Consider the following 20,657-nt stretch of genomic DNA (forward strand, 5'->3'; position numbering starts at 1 on the left):
AAAGTGTACTCCTCAGGTGCCTTAGGTCTCCGTTTCCAATTTCACTGCGGTGATGGGTTGCCATCAAATGTTCCTTTGAGAATGCATGTCATTCTTAACCGAATAGAGGATAAAAAAACTGGGTAAATTGTTCTTTGTGAAGGGTTCTAGGCTAGAAAAAGCAGTAGTTAAATGCTGCAGGATATGGCTGACAGTGCTGGAGTTGTTTTGAGGAGACATGTGTGGCCCAGGGCTTCCTCATTATCCCCCACACCAGGGTCAGAGTGAAAGACCTTCCTTTGAGAGTAAACCCCTCCTTAGTGAGGGAATGGACACCATCCTAGACAAGATTAGGAAAAGTCGCCTTACTGCAAAGTCATTAGGTATTACCTCCTAGAGGTACCTTTCAAATACATTATTTTGCACATCTTTCCAATCAATATTCCTATGGCAACCTATACCGCTACCAACAATCCCTTTTTAAGTCTCTATCGATTCTCCAACAACAAAGGAAATGTTGCCAGCAGAGGCAGAAGGAAAGACAAGATCCCCTAAGGATCCCCATCCAAAAGGAAACAGATTGCCTTATTACAGGGCTCAATCAATTGTCACTGTTTTTTCTGACTGTTGATTATTCATCTTTCATGATCAATGGGTCTTTTCTTTCTGTCAGAATGTTTTGTTTCTGGTTACGCTTTAAATCTGTCTCTCCCTACTTTGCCTTGAGTCTCAGTGAGAAAGGTGGACTATAAGTAATGTAAATAAATAAATTAAATATTGGTAGAACAGTGGGAGGAGCGGCTGAAACTCTACAGCCTTTCTGCCAATGCAGCCTCAACCAAAGTGCTTTTTAACATTTGAAATACATCTGGAGATCTCATCAAAGATCTTCCATGCAATGTGTAATTTGTTTCTGAGGCAGCTTAAGATCTAGAACTGACTGTCCATTTGTTGCAAGGCAGATCTTGGACACTTTAAAAGACTGGAAAAATACTGTGTGAAGGTTACTTCTTTGCCTTTGCTCATTTGCCAGAATTCTGTTCTGCAGTGATGACTTCATGATATTGTTTGAATTCTGTGACCATTCTAACAGCTCTTTTGGTGTATCAGACCAGTTGCTTCAGTGTGTGCCCAGACATCAGCTCACAAAACCTCAGCCAGCATTTGAGTTATGATGACGTGATGAGCTGAGATCCAACCATGTGATGAAGGAATCTGGTTACTGCCTTGCTTCAATATTTTGCCCTACACCAATAATTCATGCCCTTGTTACCTGAAATGGTGGGAGTCTCTCCCTTTTAGAATGGAGAATTAGCAAGAGCAGACTCTCTGCTTTATAAAAAGTTGGGCAGGTTGGAGATCTTTGTTGCCTATGTGTACCAAGGTCAGCTTTTGCTAGAAATCCATAGGAGAGTAAAATAAACTTTTAACAATTTTTTTTAGGGAAAATAGGGGTAAACAAGTGCATAAGAATCAAAGCAGCAAAACACACATGCAGTCCTAGGATATAAGCAGTGTTGAAGGGATAGATTTGGAATAAAGAAGAAATTGGGGGAATTCTTAGGGGTAAAACTGTACCAGATCCTGAAGTGGCTTTGGGTTCATGAAGTGGAGTCCAGTGATCTGCACTGGGCTCCAAGGAAGCATAGTAGAAAGCAGGTGGCACAGCACAACTGAACCCAAAGGCAGGGTCAGAGGTACTGGGCCCTGAGCATTGGGCTAGGGGCTATTTTATAGGGAAGGTTGGGCCCTCTAGCCATGCTAAAAGAACTTAATCTTCCTGGACAAAGGAGAATCTTGCCTTTTCTGAGAGAGACGAGAAAGACATAAAACTTAATGGGTTGAGCACTTGGCTTAAGTGGCTAAGCTTGGAGTGCTCCAAAAGGGGAAGGTAACTGATTAAATTACAGTTGTGAAATAATGACAATGTAAATAAGGTGGTCTTTAGGGAGAAATTAGTCAGAGGAAGAAGTTTGGGCAAATACGTTAACAAGTATTTTCACTTAGTAGAGTGGGTAGTCGCAGTCTGGAGATGGGAGTGCTTTCCAAGGCAGAGACATTGTTTTCTCTTAATCCCTTTAGGAAGGGTGTAAGGCAAATATTTTGCAAGGCAGATATCTAGACAAGATTTTGCTGTCCTTGTGGGTACAGTAGCCAATGCACATAATGGGCTCCCCATTTTGGCACTGCACTGCACTGCTAGGCACCCCAAGGGTTGGCAGGCCAGGTAGAGACTCGGTTGCCTTAAAACAGAGCCTGCCCCCCATCCAGCATCGGTTGTTCTGGTAACATCCTGAGGCACTGAAAGGGTCATAAATCATCTTGCAAATTGTAATGATCCAGGTTGCTGTAAGCCTTACAAATCTTTCAGACATCATACTGCTGTCATCATTAGCACTGCACAGGGACCTTACTCAAGTTTGCATTGATCTGTTTGAGGATTATGTGCCAGTGAATCTCAATTAACTTCAATCCATTAATCCCTGTGTCAAAAGGTCTTAAAAAGAAAAGACTTTTTTTCCAGGTCTGGGACTGCTGCTCCTGCTTCAGTATTATGTATGGCATTGGATTCTATCTTTTAGCTAGATTGGGTATAAGCAATAGAGAGAGTTCTGCACAGTTGAAGGTCAGCCCACAATTTCTTCCCCTTAAAGTATTCCTAGATCACACATGCAAAGGAAGCCGAGTACTTGTTAGCAATTAATAATAAAATGCTTGACTAGCAACTCCAGCAATGGATATTCCTCTCTGGTTTATATGGTACCATTTTAGGTAACTTCATTTGTAGATTCAGCAAACATTGACCATACGTTCAGTGTTCACAATTCATAATGCAACATTTTGAGTTTCACAGAACTCTTCTGGTAGCTGAATATTCAAGAAACCAGTTGTGAGCTATATGTGTTTGTAGAACTGACTTAAACAGGCCCTTTGCAGGATCAAGAACTTAATTAAAGAAAAATTCAACAAGTCAATGTATCAAGAACACTGGAAATGAAGTTTAGGAAGTATATTTTTTAAAAGGGACAGTAACTGACCTTACAAGTTCAGTCTAAAAGACAGTTAGACTTTGCTCATTAATGCAGAATTTTAAATGCTGAGTTCTTCAATGCATACAAAAACAACAATATGAAATTGTCTACAAATCTTTCATAAGCCACGATGAACACCATTACTTACCTATGAGAAGTCTGGCTTTTAAAGTTTTGCCACTAGGTGGAGCCAAACACCAAATTCAATATATAAACTTCAGAAGAGGAAAAATCAAAAAGGTGTATGGGAAAGATGTTACACTACTGTAGTCCTAAAACTGAAAGTATATGAGTTCCATTCAGGAGTAAGCAATGGTCACGTCCTGATAGTGGACTACTCTAATTCTCTTTCACTGGTTTGGCTTTTGAAGAGTATTCAGCAGTTTTAGTGAATACAACACACTTGCTAGGAACAACTGGGACATATAACATTGTTTCTGGAAGAATTCAGATGGTTTTCACTTTGTTTCTGGGCACAATTCAAAGCCCAAGGGGCAGTGCAATCCTGAGGGAGGGGATCATTGTGCCGCAGCTGGGGACGGCACAGCCACATCACCTCCAAAGAAGCTTGCTGGCCCATGGACAGCAAGCCAAAGGAGGCACTGCCCTGTTTCCTTTGAAAGCGACTTATGCAGTTCAGTGGGCTGCGCCACTGCATTGACTGGTATAAGTATGCCCTGGCAAATGGATGTGTTCCCAAAAGGGCTCAGGAAGCCAGCCCCACTCTGGAACCCGCCTTTGACATTGGCATGGGCTCCTATGCTGGAGGAGTGCTGGTGCTATGGCAGCGCTGGCGCCCAAATATTGAGCTGCTGCTTGGCTCCCCAACACTGACATAAATATCTCTTATGCCAGCGCAAGGAGCATTTATGCCGGCACTGGGATTACCCTACTGCCTGAGCGTTTTTGCACCTCTCCAAGATTGTACTGTAAAGACCGAATACTTGTAGCCTTGGTACTGTGGAGAGTGTAAGAAGTCCTGTGGCACAGAGTGGTAAGCTGCTCATGACCTGAGTTCAATCCCAATGGAAGTCAATTTCAGGTAGCTGGTTTAAAGTTGATTCAGTCTTCCATTCTTCCATGGTCAGTAAAATGAGTACACAGCTTGCTGGAAATTACTGGGGAAGTCTGCCCAGTAAACGTCATGATGTGACATCACCCCATGGATCAGTAATGACCCACCATTACCATCCTGCAGAGAGTGGCTTGCACACTTCCTCCCTCCCTCCAATATAAGGAGCTTTCATCCAACTTAAGTCTCTCTTCAATTGGAGGAAAAGCTACTTAAGTTGGAAAAAAGATGCTTAGGCTTCAGATTTTGTTCAGTGGAGCAGTGGAATATGTGCCACTGTCTTCTCCCATGAGAAATTTCTTGGTGCACTAGAGATCTTTTTGAATTTTTCCTTTAGCTAACAACTAAAGGAAGCAAGAAGCAGAGCCATGCTGCAAAATTTCAGAAGCTTGTAAGGTCAGCTCTGAAGCATTTTTTTAAAAATTGCAGACAACTTAACTTTGGAAAGCGTTTACATTATGTAGTGACTGATTATTTGTTACATTGTTGCTTGTAAGCATTGCTAGGTGATCATGTATTATTATATTATGCACATACACACACTTATAATCTTTAAAATATGTACTTTGTGACAACTGTACTTTGTGATAGCAGTGATGTAGTAGTTAAGAGTAGGCATGCTCTAATCTGAAGGAACTGGGTTTGATTCCCTGCTCTGCCACCTGAGCTGTGGAAGCTTATCTGGGGAATTCAGATTAGCCTGTGCACTCCAACACATGCCAGCTGGGTGACCTTGGGCTAGTCACAGTTCTTCGGAGCTCTCTCAGCCCCACCTACCTCACAGGGTGTTTGTGGGGGTGGGGAAGGGAAAGGAGTTTATAAGCCCCTTTAAGTCTCCTATAGGAGAGTAAGGGGGGATATAAATCCAACTCTCCTCCTCCTCCTTCTCCTCCTTCTCCTCCCAAATTTAAGATGCCAGATTTAGGGTTGCCAGGCAACTGGCAGGATGTAGGGAGGCAGGGGCTTACTGGGGAAGAGGGGCGATCAGTGACCTCAGCATAATGGTGTTCTATCATTCATCCCAAAATGGTTTAATTGGTGCATATGCTAGAGCATCACCTGATGTGATTATATCACTAGTGGGTTGTTCTGGAAATGATATAATCTCCCCAGGCATGCTGATTGCTTGCCCCACATTTCACCTGACATTTTCCTTCCACAACGCAGCAGAGTAGTGGTGGGTAGTGTTTGGTGGCTTATCTCTCACCACCACTATGCAGCTAGCATAGTGGTATCTCAGTAATTCTACCTGTTTGAATACCTTATGGTATCAGGATAGTATCAGGACAGTAGCACATGGGGTTTCTATTTTGTTCCTCAACAAGGGGCAGAAGAAAGTCACCAAAAGGCCAGTTAAGGAATGGGAGAAGAGATGCTTTCATTTGGCCTTTTTATGCAGGCATTTGGGATCTATGGGTTGTGTTTTGGCAACCTTAACCTAAGGTATATGAGACACCAGACTTGCACCATCAAAGTGGGTCTAGGTCTGCTCAGTGTCTGATAGGAGACTGCCTCCTATATATGCTGCCTTGAATTTCATGGTAGAAAATGGACAGAAGAGAAACTCAGCACACCCATCATCCAATGATGATACACCCAATGCACCCAAGTCCTTTGTAGTGCTGAGGCTCTCAACGTATTTATCACTGATCCATTTTGACAATGAAAAAATCATTTTTAATCTATCAAAAACTATGTTATTAGAATTACATTCATGAACAGTTGGGTGGGATGGTACCTCACACCATAAAAGTGTGAGCTTGTATGTGTGATTTCCTTGTTTGGATTTTATTCCAGAAGGCTGAAAAGTCTCTTGTGTGGCAGAACTGAAATATTTTGTAACACAAACACATAAAGCATTGTGATAGCTAATATTAAATGTTTTGGGAAATCATTAAGATACTTTTATCGTATGACTTTAAGTTGAATTCCTTTCAGCTGATCTCTTTACTCTTGAACACCATTTTCTCTTCTCCCCTTTTTTAGTGCAGTATCCTTGGAAACAACCTCAAAGACCTGGTAGATAAGTACCGGAATTATGAGGATGCTTCCTCTGGACTTCTGTCAGGACTCCAGGCATCTGAAGACGCTGTTAATAAACAACTTTCTGAGGCAGTTGCCGTGGATCCAAAAAATCTCCAGAGGCAATTAGAAGAAACCAAGGTACAACAACCGAAAATATTGGAGTTTTGCTTTTAAGAAAAAAACTGATGAGGGGCTGTGATTTTTCAGTGTGCATGATACATCTGTCACCAAAACCTTGAAATTTCTTTTGGATTAGTCTAAGGTAGAGTTTTACAGAAAGTCTGTGACATGTTGAGTGAATGGTGAATCTAGCTACCAACCTGTTTTGCAGGAACTGAGACCCATTCAGTTGTTCGATGAATGTTCTGTGGCTAGGCACCATCAAAAGAAATATAACTCTATTGAGCATGTTGAGTTTCCCTGTGGCTCTTTGCTGTAGATCATATAAGAAAGGGCATGTATCAATAATACTTTTAATCTAGTTTTTTTCTTTCTAGTCTGGATGTCCACTCGTGCTGGTTATACTGTTCATTTAGAACCAATCTACAGTAGGCCTCAGGGTTTTGTTCTATTCCCATTACTATTTAACTCATTTAGGAAGCCATAGGTAAAGAACATCAGGGGACATGAAACGAGGCATCATCATTATATTGAAAACACCCGGCTAGTGAAATGGACCTACAGGATACAGCCATCTATTTATTTATTATTTTTCAATAAACAGCAAGTAGCTTAATTAAAAATGGTACAATTTTACAGGTTCTTCAGGGACAGGTGGCAGGTCATCAGATTGCTGTAGAGAAACTCAAGAAAGCAGTTGAAGTGCTCTTGGACGTCAGGGGAGAATTGCTGCCAGATAAAGAAATGATCCAGAATACAGTGGGTAAGTAAGATGAGTATATAATATTATCAAAATATATTTAATTAGTGTACACATTAAGCAAAATAAAAATGGCTAGTTAAATGACCAACACAAACATACATGTTTTATCCCTTATGGCCTTCCTCAGTGGACAGTGAGATAACATTTCATAAAACACACATTCAACAATTGATGTATCAATCCAAATCAGGAGTTTCTTTCTCCTCTGCTATGCAATGGATAAAGATTCATGAAGTGGGCCTAATCCCCTCTTCTGTAATAATTTGCAAAGCACTTAAGATCTTCAAAATATTCCAGAACTGGTATTGAACTGACAGTCTTTTTGAATGTATGAATCACCAAGTCAAATTAAACTTTAACTTGACTCTTGTGGAAATGTTGATATAGTTGGGGTTAAGTTTTCCCCCCGTTTTCTTTCTATCCTAAGTAAGATGAGTAACCGTTTTCTCAATTTCTTTATTCCACTGCTCCTATCTGGAAATTAAAGATAATGCTTTGTGGTAGTTTCATCCTGGCCTTTCATTTTTTGTTACACAATGCGTCTATGTTTACTATTCTTCAGTTACTAACAAAGGGCACATTCCAGCTTGTTTTAAAATGGCGTGTATGAGCCAGTGTAAAGCACCAATGGAATGTTCAAATCGGAAGCTTTGAAACAACCTATATAGGGCATCTAGTGTCATCCTAGGCAGCCTCTCAATACTTCCACTTAGTTTCATGCATAGGAGGTTCTAAAGCTGCTGGTGATATGTCATTAGTTCATAAGCAGAGAATTAAATGCCAGTATTGCCCATGCGGTGCTGCTTCCCAAAAACTTGCTTGGTAATTGGTATTGGCCCATTTATGTCAACCGGCAGGGCTTCAATTCCCCACCCCACTCCAGCCCCAATAAAGAGTTGCCACATGTACTTCTGGGGTCAACAAGTATCTTCAGAACCTAAGAAACAGTTGGATGAAACCGGAAGCAACCCAGAAGTTGCCTGTTGTCCAGCCCGCATTTACACAGTGGAGTGCAAAATACCCATGGACTCTTATAATAAACAACCATGTTGGCACAGAATTTTGTTATCAAGAAACACTAGGATAATGACTGGTTAAACTGAACTTTGAATGCAGGGCTGCTCCTGTGGTTTCAGTGAGCAAAAAAAAATCTAAGCAAAAGTTGAAGGGTTGAGTGCTGAACTAACTGAAGTTTTCTTTGAAATTATAACTGACAAATTCTATGAGGTTTCTGGAACACGTGTACAGACCAATGATACTAGAAAAAGCTGTACAGACCGAAGATACTAGAAAAAGCTGAATAGGCAAACATAAGCCTTCAATTCCTCTGGTTTTAACCAGTGAAGTACATGAAGCACATCTGTTTAACATACTGGAATTATGAATTAATGCATTAATACGTTACAGTATTTTTATCTATGCTCATGTCTGGCAGTGCTTAACTTGTTAAATTTCCAGCAGTTCTTTTTTCCACATTTAAACTTTTTCTGCCCTGCTTTCTCTTTAAGTTGTTATATGCAATTAAGGGCATAATGAATGTGTCAAAGACTGCTGCGTACAGTCTTGATTATGTGTATCTGGTTTTAGTTATGCTTGTGATTAGAATTTGGGATGCTTCTAAGTGACAATACAATTATCCCTTAACGAACAACAGTATTTTTTGTAAAAAATAGTCACTAAGAAGGGGGGAAGAGAGAAAAAGTAGGCAAGAGAAAGAAAGGGAAAAGAGAGAAGGGGGATGAGATAGAAAGGGAAAAAGAAGGAAAGGGAAATGGAAGAGAAAGGGGGGAAGAAAGAAGTGAAGTGAGAGCTTCAGAGGCAGCATCAGGGGCCAGAGGACACGTTGCCTACATTCCCTCCTTATGCTGCCACTCCCTCAAAAGCCTGTGTGGCTGCTTTCAAACTAAGCTTACTTTACTTCCTGAAGAGTGGTGTCTTGGCCAGGAAGAGATTAGGAGTGGAGACAGGCCAGGGAGGGCGCTTTTCCTGGGCCTTGTCCATGGCTCCAGTCTTCTCCCAGCTGCCATGGGCTTTGACAGTGGAAGGGGCAGTGGGGAGGAGGAGCAAAGGGTTTAGAAATCATATAAATCAAGATTTTGTACAAATAGGCTACCATATGGCACAACTGCATCATAGGGGAAAGGACCGTGGCTAAGTAGCTGAGCATCAGCTTGGCATGCAGAAAGTCCCAGATTCAGTCCACTGGCATCTCCAGGTAAAAGCACTAGGTCATTGGTGACTTGAAAGACCTGTGCTCGAGACTCAGGAGTTACCAGTGAGAGTAGACAATAATGATGGACCAGAGTAGACAATAATAACTTTGATGGACAAGGTCACATAAGGCAGACCGATGGGTTCGTGTGCATATTACACAGAGGCATAGCTCCAAGGGGGGGGGGGTGCACCACACCGGGGGGGGGGGTGCTCCCTTGTAGTGGTGTTCCGGGGAAGGACGAGCGGAGGACTCACTGGTGCACTGGGCGTTTCCCCCCCTTGCTACGCCTCTGATATATATACTAAGTGCTGCTGGTGGTGGAAAGTGCCATCTAATCTCACCTGACGTGGCAACTCTGTAGGGTTTTTTTTTCAAATCAAGAGATAAACAGAGCTGTTTTGCCATTGTCTGCCTCTGCCTAACCATCCTGAGTTTTCTTGGTTGTCTTCCATATAAATACTAACCAGGACCAATCCTGCTTTACTTCTGAGATCTGACAAGATTGGGGTAGCCTCAGCCATCCAAGTCAGGGAATATTAAGTATTACCACACAAATATTGTTAATGCTCGGATGAGTTTACAATGGTTAAAAGTACAAAAGTCCTGATGATTAAAAGGTTACTGTTCCTGATGAGAAGTATCCTGGATTCCCTGCCTAGCATCTTTAACTAGAGGAGCATAAAGAGCAGAATTAGGAAAAACTTCTTCATGGGACCCTGGGATGCTGCTGTGATCATGGGGCATCACAGATGAATCACTGGTGGCATATCACATCTTCATATATGCCCCTAGATGTCTATGAAAAATTCCTTTTCCTGTGTATATCTTTCAGATACGGTTGTGGACAAGTATAACCACTTGTCCAAAGCAGTCAGTGACCGGAATGAGAAACTCCAGATCACTCTGACGCGTTCTTTAAGTGTTCAGGATGGATTGAATGAAATGCTTGATTGGATGAATGACGTTGAGAAGTGCCTTGAGGAGCAAAGTCAAGTGCCTTTGAATTCTGCTGCCATTCAGGAAGTCATTAGTAAAAGCATGGTGAGTAACATTTTAATAGAGCAAACTCTTCCTGATAATGTTGATCTGTTATATCAAATTCTGAAGTGTGCTCCATGCCTGTAGATGCGTATATCTGCACACCCACACCACCACATTTTTCTACAGATTTAGGAGATGTCCTAACTCTGCAGAAAAATGAAACTTTAAAAAACTCCATGGTTTATATTCCCCCAATTTTTAAAAAAGCACTCGTGCAGACAATGCTCTTCAACTACTACTGCTGCAGAGAGCCAGGCAAGAAATTGGGGCTTAGTGAGGGGGAGGCCTCAACGTGGAGCAGCACCTGGCCAGCTGGCAAGCAAGTGATCTGGGAGTGGGGAAGGAGGCCTCACTGTGCTTGCCCAGAGTAGTGCCAGGCAAGCCAGCAAGAGAGCAGGGCTGGTGATGGTGGGGAGGCCTGGGGGGGATGATGGGGTTCTCCTCTGTGAGTTTCACCCCCCCTCGCAACTTCTAATCAGCATTTAATTTCCAGTGAAGTTTTGCAAACAATCGGTGGAGCTTAATGGTGGACATTTTTTTGACTGCATCTAGATCAAATGTACTGACATGATCAGCACAGGGGAGAAGCTACTATGGCATGAAATGAAGAGTTGTCTTTTTAAACCCCCAGGAAAACAAATACCTTTTCTGAGGAGTACTTCTAAGATTGAGCCTACCATTGAAGGAGTCTCTGGGTTTGCGAGCCAGTGGAGCAGAGTACATGTGTAAAACTTGGGTTCAAATGTTTTGTCTCTTTGCCTTGAAGCTTGCTGGGTAATTTTGAGCCAGTTGCACAAACTCAGCCTCACCTGCCTCATGAGGATGTTTAACTGGGAAGGAAAAACCATGCACAGAGCCAGAACAAAAATGTACTGGATAGTTAAATTACTTTACAGTGGTTGGTGACTGATTAGTTCATCAATCTAGAAACATTAAAATTGCCATTGCTGTTTTCTTAGGCTTCTGAATTTGTTGCATTTTTAATTCAGGCACTAGAACAAGATATTGCAGGTCGCCAGAGCAGTCTAAATGCCATGAGTGAAAAAGTGAACAAATTCATTGAAAAAACAGATCCATCCACTGCATCCTCTTTACAAGCTAAAATGAACCAGCTCTCTGAACGATTTTGTGAAGCCAGTAAGAAACGCAAGAAGAAACTTGAAAAGATGGAGCAATTGAAGTCAAAATTGGAACTATTTGAGTGCCTCTCGGATAAACTTCAGTCATTCTTAGACAAGAAAGCTCAGGCTATCGGTGAAGCTGATATCCCAGGGAAGGATGTTACTGAAATGTCTGTGTATATGCAGGTAACTTTTTACTGGTGTAAAACAAGTATCTTCCTATTACTGGGTATGGTAGTATGATAGTAAATGTATGCATCACATCCACAACTATGAGGCAATCTATCAAATTCAGCTGGTCATTCTATCTGATAGGAAGCAATTATTTTCTTGCCCACTTTGTAGGAAACCCATTCTGAATTGGCAGAGCAGAAAAAAGATCTTGAAGCTTTGCAGCACCTTGTTGAAGAACTTTCTTCGCATGCTCTCCCTGGAGACAAGTCATTAGTGTTAGAAAAAGTCAACAGTTTGTCAAAGAAGTTCAGGGCGATGGAGGAGACAGTGCGAGAAAAGTGAGTACGGTAATGGGTTTTGAGAACAGTGCATCACAATGATGATAGCGATTATTAGAGCCGTCAAGGTGAAAAAGAATTTCTTCTGGGCAAGAATTTCTACCACTGAGCCACAGCCTCCCCATCCTGACTTTTTCTATGCAGATGACAATACAGTCGAGAGAACAGCAAGTAGACCCCATAATTAAAATCAAGATGAGATAACAGCGGCAAAATAGGATTCTTGTAAGTTACACTTGCAGCAGAGACCAGATGCTGGTAAAGACCAGAACCAAGCGCACAACCTCCAGCGACAATCAACTGAAAAGCCTAGGCAGATCAAACTTGTCACCAAGAAGACATCAGATGTTGCCAAATAGATTGCTACAGCAAGGGCTTTCTGTAGATTAAATATCTGTTGAAATGGAGAAGGCGTGCCCTTAGTAGCCTCTCACCTTATCCTTGAAGATAAGGACACATGTAGCAAAGCTTTCAAAGGCCAGACCTGTTGGGCAAGTGTATATGGGAGCAGATGGTCCTGAAAGCTACGTGTTGCAAGACCATGTAAAGATAAGTACCAGCCCTTTGAATTGAACCCAGAAAGGAACTTGTGCAGTTGTTTGAGCACAGGCAGGATATGTTCTCTTGCAGTCCATCTGGTTAATGTTTTCCTCATAGTGAAGCTTGAGTTGATTAAACTACCAATGTAATCAGTAAGGCTCATTCCGCACATGCAGAATAATGCACTTTCAAACTGCTTTCAGTGCTCTTTGAAGCTGTGCGGAATGGCAAAATCCACTTGCAAACAGTTGTGAAAGTGGTTTGAAAACGCATTATTTTGCATGTGCGGAAGGGGCCTATGAGAAATAATCCCAAGCATGTCTACCCAGAACTATGTTAGGCGTTTACTCTCATGAAAGGGGTTCCCAATAAAAGTTTCATCCATAATAATAATAATAGCTCCTAACTAGGTGATGCACTACTTACATGGTGGCTAAAAGACATTTAGTAGCAGTTCTTAATGAGTTATTAGCCCATAACCTAACATTTTACTTATATGGGCTAGAATCTGAAGGACAGTGTGTAGTTTTTCATGCGCAGTGTTTTCATGTGTCGTTTTTCATTGAGGCTTACCGTGCCCCCTAACCCATAGCATTTCCTTGTGTTTTTCAAAAGCTGTGTCTTAAGGTTGCACCTATAAAACCTTAGATGTGATCTGAGGGAGTGCATCCAGAAGGGTAAATTGGCAATCTTAGTGTATATGTGTAAAGGAATCTTAAGCTGGCTCAAGGAACTGTTTCAATCCCAGGAGTTTAGTACAGTACAATACAGTAAACCTTTATTAGGCATAAATAGTTCTACATACAGTATGCTCGCATCATAAACAACAATACAGCTATAAAAATCCCAAGACACAAAGTTAGGATAACAGATTCTCCGGATACCTATTATAATATCCAAATGTCCCAGGAGTTTATGTGTCAGTTCAAGTTGTCCTTAATACAACTCATAATATTAGTCTATCTTGAATCTTAAGTATATAATGTTTTCTTGTTGTTTTTCATTACATAGAGAAGAAGACGTGTCCTCTTGTCAACAACAAATGGATACATTCAAGCTTCATGTAGCATGTTTAAAAAAATGGATAGATGAAATGACAGAAAGGATTCCAACGATTCAGCCTTCTTTAAGTTCTGAGACTTTAAAGAAATGTTTACAGAACACCAAGGTGAGATATTTCTTGCAATGGTATAAGATACTTTCATGAGTAGGACTCATGGTCAAGCAACTAAACCATGCTGTCTGAACTGATGTTACCCTCAACAGTAAATTCAGGAATATAATAAACATTTTTAATTGTACCAGTTCAACACACCTTGGAAAGTCCATATAAAAAAGTTAATTAGCAAATCCATTTCTGTAACTTGTGCCCAGTTTTTAAACTATGACGGAACATACTGTATTGCTTTTTTCTTATTTTCATAAAAAGAAATATCTTCAACCCAGTCATATACATTTAGAATTAACCATACCTCACCTTTGTAGAATTTGGAAGATGAATGGATTTCAAAGGCACCTGAAATTCAGAAAATGACTAGCAGAGGAGTAGCATTATGTAACCTAATCCACGCTGTGACTTCCCCTGCAAAAACAAGAGGAGTCAAATCAGGTATGTTCAAGTGGAAAAGCACAACAAAGGAAGCATTTTAAAAATGGAAATACTGCATGTGGATGTGACAGGCTAATAAAACAAATTGTTTGTTTGAATGCCTATAATATTTACTTGGTTTCCAAGTGAACGTTTTGGCTGGGAGTACAGGGGTTTCGACAACGTGCTTGACAGCCAGTAAATTTAAGAGTTTCATTCCATGTCAATATTTTGGCATTATCAAAGCTTAAGAACAGGCTTAAGAACAACCACATTTACGCTAGTGGTTCTGGTGTTGTCTTTACTCATATCTGCATCTTAGCTTGATCGCTGTTAAGTGAGTTGACAGAATATTCCTTGGCCTTTATTAATATTATGTAATATCGTTTTAATTCCCGATACATCAGAAATTGAAAAGCAAAAAACTCTCAGGGGGAGGCATTGTCGAAATGTGAAGTGTGAAATCTACTCTATTCACACTAGCAGTGTTATATCTTTAAAAATAATGTGAAAGGGTGAAAAATCTATTCAAAATTTGGTCACTGAGTTCTTTCAGTACTTCTGTATTGCTTTCACAATTAAATGTGCAGGTGTCCTGGATGTCTGCTTGTGAGAGTTCTTGCTGCAGTAGGGGATGTAAGAAGGCCCCACTGTCTTATTATGAGAACAGCTCGCTTAGTCAGCTGAGATTTTCTCTCACTATTTCCCAGCTGCTATTAGGCTAGCACTCACCTTCCAGCTGGTGGTAAGGGGTGAATACTTAGCCTTCTCCAAGGAAACCATTAATTCTGCTCCATTAAGTTATCATCTTCAAGCTCTCTGTTTAAATATACATGCAGTAGGTTCTTCTGAGTGCTCTTATTTTCTTCATAAATAATTAGTGTTTTGACACCTCATTAAATTGTCTTAGACCAACTAAATGAGGATGTTCCTGAGTCTGTTTCTTAACATGGGAATTGGTAAACACATAACAGATTGATTATTCTGCAGCTTCGAGGTTTGCAGTAGAAATGAACTTCAGTTTCTAATTGTAGGTCCTGTTCTACTGTATGTGGAATTATAGACCCAAATCGAAATAGTGATATTTTAATGAGTGCATAATGATTTCTTTGCAGTTTTTCATTTATTGTTTTGTGCATCAGTGCAGTCACCAAAAACATGATGCATGTTCACCAAGGATGTTGCACAAACATGTATTTAATAGCTGCTTCAAAACAGTTGGAAAGGGTAGCCAAAAAGGAATCAGGGTGCCCAGCTATAAGCAGCAAGTTCCATATGCATACAGCCTTCACAACTCAATGCATTACATGGACACTTAGCACATGAGTATGTGTATCCCTGAACAACTGTAGAAAACGTTCAACGTTATCATTTTATAACTATATCACCATGGATTTACATCTGTCTACAGTTCTGTCGATAGTGAAGTTGTTCCAAAGAATGAGTCTGAACTGTTGTAGGGTGACTTCTACAATGTGTAAGCATCTCCTAAATGTTTGATATTATGAGAGTCTACCTTTAATCATTTCAAGTGACCAGACCAGTGTAGTGAAGTTGATAAGAATTGTATCAACAAGAGCCTTATCAACTTTACTATACTCAAGCTTTAGTTAATCCCTGACTCCCTGTTGACATTGGCCAGTTTTTTTCTCTTTAAGTCTTAGTTCTTGTGTAGGGTAGACATAACAGAGACCTTCCATTTAGGAATACTCACAAAGACAAAAATTAGTGTGCTAATTAATTTCAAATAAAATTTACACATAATTCCATGCGTTCTTGGAAACATACAAAAATGCTTTTGGATTTGTAATGTTGAAGGCTTTCATGACTGGAATCAACTGGCGGACCATGGCCACACAGCCTGGTAACAACAGCCAGCTTTTAGATCTATCAAAAAGGGTTAAATGCTAATGAAATCCAGATGAATGAAGTTTTATACCAGCCATTCTCAACAAGGGTTCCGTGGTACCCTGCGGTGCCGTGAGCATGTCCCGGGGTACCGCGGCAACACTACCGCCCCCCCCCATTTTTGTGGTGTCTCCCACCGGCACCAGCAAGGACATGGAGCTGGCCCATGGGGCAGGGCCTGCCACAAGGTCAGCAGCCACTCTCCCCCCCCCCCCGCCCCGTGCTTCCCTTCACCCTGGGAGGGGAAGGTGGGGTGTGTGGCAAGCAGGGGCAATGGGAGGGGAAGGTGGAGGGTGGCGGCAGGGGTACTGTGAGATATGAAGAGTGAGGTCAAAGGTACCCTGACCTCAAAAAGGTTGGGAAACACTGTTTTATACTATAAGAGCACTACAATTCACATTTATCCCTTCCAGATATCAGTGGAACAGTGTTAAATGGTGAAGGAGGTACTACAGGTATCCAGGGTTTCCTAACAAACAAAGGTGAGTAATCTCTAGTAATGGCTCACAAATTAATAAATATGACAAGAGCTATAGGCAGACATCAAGGTAAAATTCATTTTAGCATGATTTCTGAATGCACGCTCCCCACAAAAATTATGGTTGAACTAGGATTTTGTATGGTATGTATCTGTCTTGTTAACTGTAGTTTGTACTCAGTGTGGTTTGTTACAACTGTGGAATGCAGAAATTTCAGTTTGTTTTATAGCATTGCTTCCTCTTCCTTATGTATTCAGAGATGGAAGCATGGTGCAGTAGAAATGTTGATGTTCCAATGCGTTCAGGTATCAATGATTTTTTTCAAGACACTTCTTTAATCCGCCTTCACTCCCAGCTCCACAACCTGCTATCAGTGATCCACCGAGCGGGACTGTTAATTCCAAAAAGGAATTGGAATTGGGGTGGGATTTAAAATGTAGTGGGACAAAAAAATGTCTCTTAGTAGCCCACCTTTATTTCATTTGTCAACCTACACAATAGAAAATGCTCCATGCTAGCCATTGTTACAGTCCAAAGCAGTTTGCAACTGACCTACTTCTATGCCTCCATCCCCACACCAAGAGCTGTTTGTTCAACCCCTCCTCCTGATCTTATTATCTTACAGGAGAACATGAATGAATGAGTGTCCTGGTTGTAATCACATGTCCCTTCTCCACCTTTCCAAGAGAAAATAGGATTACGGGATGTGGGCAGTGGTGGGATTCCGCAGGTTTGCGCCACTTCGGCAGAACAATTGTTAAAATGGTGCTTGTAAACAACCAGTTGTTAAATTATTTGAATTGCACCTCCGGAACCGGTTGTTAAATTATTTGAATCCCACCACTGGATATGGGCACAAGAGAAGGAATGGTGCCAGGCAGCTCAGATAATTCAGTGAAGTAGCTGAGCGGAAAGTATGGGTGAGAATTGTTTCAAACGGGGAAAAGTTCAGGCATTTAGTGAAGTGGCTGCTAGACAGAAAGGGAGAATGGAAGGAAGACTGACAATTCACTTCCAAGTGAGCAAGGCGAAAGGCTGGCTAGCCCCTACGTTTTTCCTCCCAGTCCCCCTCCCATTTATTGGAGCTAATAAATTGCAAAAGGTCTGCATGCATGCTGAGGCTTTGCTAGAAGCTGAGTAATGTAAGGAAGCTCAAGATATAACAGGTCTGCAACCTGCGGCTCTCCAGATGTTCATGGACTACAAATCCCATCAGCCCCTGCCTGAGTCTGCGTGAATCCTTTAGCTATTTTAATTATTACTATTAAATATAATTGCATTTACCAAATGCAGTACCATTCAGAAAAAATATTTGTATTTCTGCTAGATACCATTTGTATTTCTGCAAGTTAAAAAATCACGTTTTCTGAAATAAACTTGTATCTACTTCTTCCCTCACAGAACTCGCTGCTGTTCAACAGGACATGTCAACTGTGAGCCATAACTATGATGACTTGGGAGGAATATTGAAAGATAAAAGATCAGAATTAGAATCCATGCTTATGAACATGCAGAATGTCCAAGAAGAATCAAATTCGATGATGGAATGGTTACAGAAAATGGATATGGCTGCAGCAAAATGGGAAGCTGCTCTCCTAGATGGCGAAGCAGTCAAGGAACAAGTGGAGCAACATAAGGTGGCTTTTGTCTCTGTATTGTAAACTATCAATTAAGGATAATCAATTTTTAAACATCGCTTCCTGTTCAGATTAATGGGGAGGGTCTATTTAATAATGTATGAGACTGAAGTACCATATATTAGCCCTTTGTGCAACATTTTGATGGAAATCTCATAAAAATGCCTATCAGGGGTACATCATTTATATCGGAGCTGAATTTGGCTAGCTTTCTTAGGAAGGAAGCCCTCTTTATGAAGCACCTCTCTTGTCAAGTGGGCTCAATTTATGTGTTCTTAAGCCCTAATATGTTCCTTCTTGGTAGCTATTTGAAACAGAGTTGAAACAGAATGAGAATAAACTGCAAGAGCTCAAAGACAGAGTCACAGAGTTGCTGGAGAAGAACCCAGACTCCCCTGAGGCACCCAAATGGAAACAGATGTTGGATAAAATAGGTATTATTTTGTGCTTGGTATGGACATCAAACTGGGCTAGAAATCAATATGTTTGATTCATTTAATGCTAGTTGCCACAACTTGCTTCTTTTTTTACCCCTAGAAATGCTATATTATCTTTAAACTTCTATTTTCATTGCCTTATGTAGTAGTATTAGTGTACTCCTCGTCACACTGGGCCCACAGTCCTGCACATATCTATTTATTTCTTTTAAAATTGCATTGATATCCTGACTTAGTTCCAGGAAGTTTAAGGTTCCATTTCAGTGGCATTTCCTAAAAATAGGCAAATTGTAGCCTGTTGTACATTACTGCCTCAGAAGAACTTCATTGTTTCATTTACTTGTGCTGGTATTCTCCTTCAGGTAGGCCAGGAATCCCCAACCTTTTTGAGCCTGCAGGCACTTTTAGAATTCTGACACACAGTGGTAAGCATAACCACAAAATGGCTGCCATAAGAGGCAGATCCAACAACAAAGATCAGGTGGTAGCATTATGCCTAACATAATAGCAACGCGCGCGCACACACACACACACACACTTGAAAAACATAGCTTACACATAGCTTACCCTCATTCACACAGTGCTTGTGCTGTGGTGGCTGCTGCTGTCTTAGGAATGGTTTTTTTAAAAAAATCTGCATCGTCAGCCAGATGCCTGTCTGGGCAAAAGCTCCACTAGGCCTCATCTACTTTCTGGAAACACTTGGTAGCCACTAAGAAAGGTGTCAGCGGGCTCCATGGCACCCATGGGCATCTCATTGGGGATACCCAATATAGACCCAGCGTTAGCATGAGAAGAAAACAGATATTGCTTCTAGGCTTATAAATAAGCTGCTTTGCTGGATCAGTCTTGAAATGTAAGCATATGGTGGTCCCTCCATGTACAAGTCATTTGCATGAAATAGCTCTCCTGCAGTTATAGTAAGACTTAGAGCTGGATTTGCGGTAGCATGGGGAAATCTTAGGGACATTTCATGAGATATGGGGAGCACTGTGCATGAACTTGTGTGGGTGGGACAAGGGATTTAATGCATAATTCTCCTTTGCTATGCTAAGTATAAATATTTGAAAATACTGGTCTTGTCTGGATGAATTTACAAGCTGCATATGATGAGTAAGCAGGATCATGTGCTGTGTGCCGTTCCCACTGAACACACCTCTAGGCATGCCAGCTATCTACATACAGTGTCATGTTTGTATTGAATCCACATGTGAACAATCCCAAGTGCCCAACCCTGAACAACATGGTTGTATTATGGGTTTAATATCAGTGAATGACTGTATGGTTCAGCCTGTAGATGCTGGATTTTTCATAGGTACTATGCAGATGTGTTACCCATGTATAGACTTCTGCTAGGCCTAGAGACAGGGCATCAGTGCTGGTGTGTTATGGGATACCTCTGATCCCTTTCCTTTATATTGTCTTTGAATTTGTCTAAATCAGCTTTCTGTTTTGGATTGTTATCTAGAATGGCATACAGTAAGTTAGGCAATTTATTCTCTGTGGCCTACACCCTTTGGGGTGAGTTGCAGATGGAAAAACCTTAGTGGTTCATAGGCCATACCAAATTGACTACTAGCTTAGAATACCTGGTCTGTAATCTTATAGAATACCTAGCTTTATGTAATGTGTCAGTCAGAATGCACTGTTCTTCTTTTGGCCCAGATTCCAAATGGAAAGAACTCAGCCAAATAGCCACTGATAGACAGAAAAAACTGGAAGAGTCATCAAATTATCTGACCCAGTTTCAGACCGCAGAATCTCAGCTGAAACAGTGGCTGGTGGAAAAGGAATTAATGATCAGTGTGCTTGGACCTCTGTCAATTGATCCCAACATGTTAAATACACAAAAGCAGCAAGTTCAGGTAAGCATTAGATCCGCCTGTGCATTATTTTATAAAGCAACGCTTGTGTTTCCTTTATTCATAATACTATCATGGGATGGTCGGCAGAAGTTTGCTACACTGATTTAGCAGTAAACTAAACTAATTTAGTTTATTCTTTTACAAATTTCAGCTCTCAGAATAAATACCTACAAACCAAAGAATGATCAGTTTTTTTCCAAAAAGCATTGTGAAGGTTCAGTCTCACAAAGAACACAACTGGTTGAGATGTGTTTGTTCAATTGCACTTTGATTTATTCACAGCTATGTTGAAATAACTTTTTTAACGCTCTGGTTCTTAAATT

At 41.0% G+C, this 20,657-nt stretch overlaps 1 protein-coding gene across 22 annotated transcripts in view; it reads left to right on the forward strand.

Moving 5' to 3' along the window:
- DST (dystonin) overlaps positions 1-20,657 on the forward strand; it is a 356,441-nt gene that overhangs the window by 235,813 nt on the left and 99,971 nt on the right. For all 22 annotated transcript variants that reach the window (XM_048496838.1, XM_048496737.1, XM_048496783.1 and 19 more), the window contains 11 exons: positions 6,070-6,246; positions 6,868-6,991; positions 10,039-10,247; positions 11,237-11,554; positions 11,714-11,880; positions 13,432-13,588; positions 13,906-14,029; positions 16,330-16,398; positions 17,797-18,032; positions 18,337-18,466; positions 20,135-20,334. In XM_048496838.1, coding sequence (XP_048352795.1) covers positions 6,070-6,246; positions 6,868-6,991; positions 10,039-10,247; positions 11,237-11,554; positions 11,714-11,880; positions 13,432-13,588; positions 13,906-14,029; positions 16,330-16,398; positions 17,797-18,032; positions 18,337-18,466; positions 20,135-20,334 — 1,911 coding nt within the window. The remainder of the gene's footprint in view (positions 1-6,069; positions 6,247-6,867; positions 6,992-10,038; positions 10,248-11,236; positions 11,555-11,713; positions 11,881-13,431; positions 13,589-13,905; positions 14,030-16,329; positions 16,399-17,796; positions 18,033-18,336; positions 18,467-20,134; positions 20,335-20,657) is intronic.

The sequence above is a fragment of the Sphaerodactylus townsendi genome, linkage group LG01, assembly GCF_021028975.2.
Source record: "Sphaerodactylus townsendi isolate TG3544 linkage group LG01, MPM_Stown_v2.3, whole genome shotgun sequence".
Taxonomy (NCBI): Eukaryota; Metazoa; Chordata; class Lepidosauria; order Squamata; family Sphaerodactylidae; genus Sphaerodactylus; species Sphaerodactylus townsendi.